General features: G+C 40.0%; 1 protein-coding gene across 1 annotated transcript; it reads right to left on the reverse strand.

The window, feature by feature from the left end:
- Positions 1–1,120: 1,120 nt before the first annotated feature.
- LOC108902176 (carboxypeptidase E) lies at positions 1,121–4,945 on the reverse strand (the record flags this gene model as incomplete). The annotated part of the gene is given in 6 exon segments (XM_018703924.2): positions 1,121–2,365; positions 2,681–2,799; positions 3,045–3,144; positions 3,704–3,843; positions 4,285–4,467; positions 4,828–4,945. Coding segments are annotated over 6 exon segments (759 nt in total), but the record flags the coding sequence as incomplete, so codon positions are not given.
- Positions 4,946–5,273: the final 328 nt, after the last annotated feature.

Raw genomic sequence — 5,273 nt, forward strand, 5'->3', positions numbered from 1 at the left:
TAGTTTTAAAAGCCCGTGTAAAGCAGCAATACTAATGCGATATGAGTTAGTCACACCACAGAAATATGTGCTAAATTTTAATGGTTTAAAAATCATGACAAAATAAGGAGCTCTCTCTGCTCTGAGACGCCGGGGGCTTGTCCGCTGAAGGCGCTGAAACCACGCCCACTCTAACGCTGCAGCACAGTGACCGTTAGCACCCTTTAGCATTCTGCTAGCACAATGGCAGCGGGACAGGTGGAGGGGTGGACGGGTGGCGGGGGGCACGGTCGGTTCGGCCTCATTCAAAAGTGACCGCGGATTACCGGTGGATTCCCGTTGTCTCCGATGAAACCTCGTAAAACTAATCGGAGTAAAACGGGCACTTAATCCACCTCCTCTTGATGCCTCTGAAAATTTAAGTAAGGCCAAGACCGAGCTGTTCTGCAAACCCTGGCATCCCGGGAATATGCATTTGCAGGACCACGGCATAGCTAGCTAGCAAAGCCGACAAACCTAAAGTCAATGCTCAAGGCCTAATGCTAATGCAGCTCTGCAATTTATAATGGTCTTAGGGGCGGGGTTATGCTGAGTGGTTGCTCCAATGCGTCATCGAGCCACCGTTTCAGACCCGCCCATTCCATCCTGAGAATGAAACTGATGGAAAACTCTGAAACGGTCCAACTCCACAATGCAGCGATACAGTGTTTATTTAGTTTATTATCTGACGTTAATTATGTGTTTATAGACAAATCTCAGTTTTCAGGGCCCCCTAGCGGCCAGCAATAGAAACGACCGCATGCACGGAAACTGAAACTGTTCAGATAAGAAACGTTTCAGTTAGCAGGTTACTTGGACTGAGTTGAACAATTTTTTGTTTTAATTTTTTTCCACATAAATATGCTATTTGAAAGAATATAGAAGTACTTAAAATATTGTACAACCAGCCAAGTACCTTGAAAAACTGCACATAGAAGAACTAGTGCTGTTCTAAAGGGTGGTTACACCAAATATTGATTTTATTTTATAAACCATTCATTGCCTTACTTTTGAATTCATCTGTACTTTTGTATTTATATCCTGCAGCCTGTTTCCGTCTGAAGAATAATCCCTGAAAGAAAAAAAGGCGACAACACTACAGTTTGACAACATAAAGAGGGGAGTTTTATTGATCAGTTCATTCTTTACATTTTGTATCTGTTTCTATAGCTATACATTCATTAAATTCTTTCTGTGGTCTCAAACCAAGCAGAACTGCATCCATGCAGTCAGCTAAACTTTCCATGTCCACTCAGAAGCTTAGTGTTAGTATATAGTTGAAAAACAACTACTCTACCACAGTTCCTTATGTACTATAGTATTCCCTGTGTAGTGCACATACAAAGGAATGGCTTTGGGTAGACTTGAGGTGGACAGATTTATAGGTGTTATGGCCTTGTTTTCTTTGATTGTTTTTTAGATTTTTTGTTACAAAAACCAGACAGTTCTTGCTATATCTACTTCATAAATACAGTATATATTATAACCATTCACCTTGTGCTAAAATCAAAGCTGTGCTGCAGTCAGTTAAAAAAAAAATCTCAACATCACTAACATACAGGATAATGATTTTGCCTGTATAGATTGTTTACAATATAATGTTTACAGTGGTCTTACAGTGTTTTTAATGTCCCTGATTATCTCAAAACCATAGTTGTATTCTTTTATATTACAGGAAAGAAACAGAGGAAAAGTATTTGTCAGAGCGTGTGTTTACAGTTACAGGGAAGTAAAAGGGTGTGTGTCTTTCTGTGCACAAGGGCTGTGTATTTGTGTGTTTGTACTAAAGCCTGGAGAAACAGAGACATTTAAAACAGGAAAAATGACAAATTCTTCTGAACAGAGCCACGTGGTTAATGATGTAAACGGCTCTTTTACATACATTGTTACTCAGTCACTCATTGGTTATATAGATGGGTGCTATGGTTTTCAATCACGTGTACGATAAAGAACACAACACCACAGGAATCAACACCAATCTCACTGCCGTCAAACTGCCTGCAAATTCCTCCCGTGTCCGTCATTGTGTCTGTGCAGGATATTTAAACAATCTACAGGAGTATGAGGCAAATCGTTACATTAATAAACAATATAATCAATTAAAATAATGATTGAAAGAGAACAAAACAAATAAGAGACAATATATTCTTTTTTCCTGTTTTTTTTCTTTTAGAGTGGACGGGCACACAGAATGTTGAATATATTACATCGATGTGCGGACGGTCCGATCAGTAACCAGACAAACGCTTTAGAAGTTCAGTGTCTCTGACATCATCTTCCACCAGTCCATCAGCTCCTCCCGCTCCTCCTCCTTCCTCTCCATCAGAGACTCCAGCTCAAAATCCACCTGAGACGGAAACAGAGAGAACAGAGAGAACAGAGAGAGATTAAAACCAGGACAGACAAGATGGTGCAAGCATCAGTCAGATGTATAGTATTTTCTTATCTATTAGAGGAGCTTCATATTGCATCTTTTCCACTTAAAGTCTTTAACACATATTATAATATTTACAGTTCATTTGTGTTTACCTTAGACAGAAATGAAAGTGCTACTGGTACAGGACGTTCAAAAACTTTTTACTACTACATACTGCAGTCACCTTTTGGAAAAAAAGGACAACACAGCCGTGTTTTGGTTGTTTTATTTGTCTGTGAGTCTTACCCTGGTTGCAGGGCTGTAGGGAACAGCCACCTTTTTGATGACAGTCAGGTATCCTGGAGCAGAAGCTGCTACTTTGTAGTTTCCTGGAGCCAGCAGGCGCCAGTAATCTCCATCTTTGGCTACAAAATACAGATCACCTTATTGATACATTTGATCAACAAACAGAGTTAACAGGAAAACAGGTAATAATCACATTCCAACCATCATGGAGCAGGTGCAAGTGGTAGAAAATGAGAAATGGTGTAGTACCCATCATGTCCACAAGATGGAGGCATTGCAGCGTCTTATGATTACATCTCTTGTACATGTGTAGTGTAGTGTTACAAAATGTGTGTATATCTAAATTTGCACTGGATGCTGATACCTGTGGTGATGTCATGGTCAATACCCTCCACAGAGATGGTGGCATTGGAAATGGCGTTGCCCTGGAGGTCACGCACGAAGCCCTTGACTCCACGGTGAACCTATGTACAACACACACATTGACGCACAAGAAGAAGAAGAAGAAGCATATTAAGCATATTAAGTTTGGTTGAAAGATTCAGAAATGCATTTGTTTGGGGTTTGAATGTACTCTTTGAGAGAAAGATGAAACAAAATTTTGACTTTATTATGATAGTGAAAAACAACAGCCCGACAACACTTAGAGCAACTAATGTTATGTTAGTAAAAGTGGTGAAATGTTCACCACCACAATCCTCTAAGGCTGAGGTGGGTGGTTGGGACTTGTGCCTGTGAGACCATGGATTGTGTCCCACCACCTATCAAAAGTTAATCCCCAACCTTGGTCAGTTAGTTTTAGTCAGGTTAGCGTAAACATACTTTAATCATAAAGGTATCAAATCAGAAAATGCATCTTGTGTAGTTTAAAGGCGGCCATTTTGGCAATGACAAACACACTTGTTTTGTCTTTCATTTTCTGTTGAACACCATAGTTTTATTTTTGAGTTAGCTTCATCAAATACACCAATGAAAAGAGATGAGAATGTTGATTTTTATTTGTAGTCCTGGTATGCAGCCTACCTGCTCAATATAGCTGACCAGTGAGTTGCGGTTCTGCTCCCAGTAGGTCTTGAGTGTGTCCTCATTGGGGAACTTATCACAGCTGAGCTCCAGAGTGATCTCAAAGCAGTTGCTGCTGAGGTAGTTGAAATCCTGCATTCCTGTGAGGAGAGAGAATGAATTTGGAAAGTCCTGCCAATATGTCAACATGGTCTAGTTTATATGAACAGATTTCCAGTATCTGCACTGCTGTAAATGCCTATACAGTGCAGAAATGCTAAAGATATGCAATGGTTTTAATTGTCCAGCAGAGAGCACTGACAACTGACAACCCCTTCAATGCATGTCTTAGTCACAATTCCTAAGTAACCAAATTTAAGGGATCTTATTAAATACTTTTTTTTCTTGGGTGAAAAATGTCCTATAACCGGATATAATAAATTTTCTACCATGTTCAAATATAGTCACTGAAGAAGGTAGAAAACCATGGTTAGTGGTCATGGTCAGTGTTTGACCAGGTCTTGGCCAGTTTTAACATATCAAGTGTCTTCTTATATGACAATCACCAGAGCCACACACACAGGGAGCTTGTTGTTGCTTACCTCCTGGCACACTGTACCAGGCCCCTCCGTTAGTGATGCCGTCTTTGAAGCTGGAGTCATCATCGTTCTTACGGCATGGGGGTCGGTGAGGGTCGGACATTACTGGGTTGTACATGGAGTAGGCCCTTGCCAGAGACTTGAACATCACATCATCTGGACTAGCGCTGTACTCATGAGTGGATCCTTAAAGGAGAAATGAGAGGGAAGGGAACAAACAAGTGCATAATGTTTAGACAGCGGCCGTGATAAAGTATCAACTGAACACCTGCATCTGCAACACATTAAACCTTTGCCTGCGCAAACACATTTTGTTCACTTTGGGTAATAATGCACAGGAAGCCATAGAAGGAAACATTCTCCATCTGATTTAAATTAGAGTTACGACATTCTGTAGAAAAACTAATAAAATGTTTGTTGTTAAGGGTCTAATATTTATTACATTAAATCTGTGGAAACATTCTCATATAGAGGGAAGGGAACAGTTTTTATATACAATTTAACGACACAAACAGGGTGTGTATGAGATTGTGTGTGTTTATGTACCAGTGCGGGTCTCATCGTATGGGTAATTGGCCACCACATCTCCTCCATGCAGGTTAGCTGAGAGGACAAAGGGGATATCCATGATCCAGTGGATCACTGCCTTGGTCTCTGGAGCCAGCTGCAAAGGCAAAACATCATAAATTACCAGTATATAAAAATACATACATGCTGCACCTGCAAAGGAGTCAGAGGCATTTCTGAATCTGCATTATCACCACATCCAACTACATACACCAGATGTCTTATAAAGCATTAAAAGATAAAACTGACTACATTCTATATTTTTCTTTAAGACTAAAACCAACAAATGAATTGATCTAACCAACAAGTAAAACTTGGTATTGGTTATTCCTCTGTGAAATACATTAGATCCTTTGTAGCTAAAAACTATTGTTACACATTAATGAGCCACACTGTTGCACTGCGTTACATATTCCTTCATCACA

The sequence above is a fragment of the Lates calcarifer genome, unplaced genomic scaffold (genome assembly GCF_001640805.2).
Source record: "Lates calcarifer isolate ASB-BC8 unplaced genomic scaffold, TLL_Latcal_v3 _unitig_472_quiver_1796, whole genome shotgun sequence".
Classification (NCBI taxonomy): Eukaryota; Metazoa; Chordata; class Actinopteri; family Centropomidae; genus Lates; species Lates calcarifer.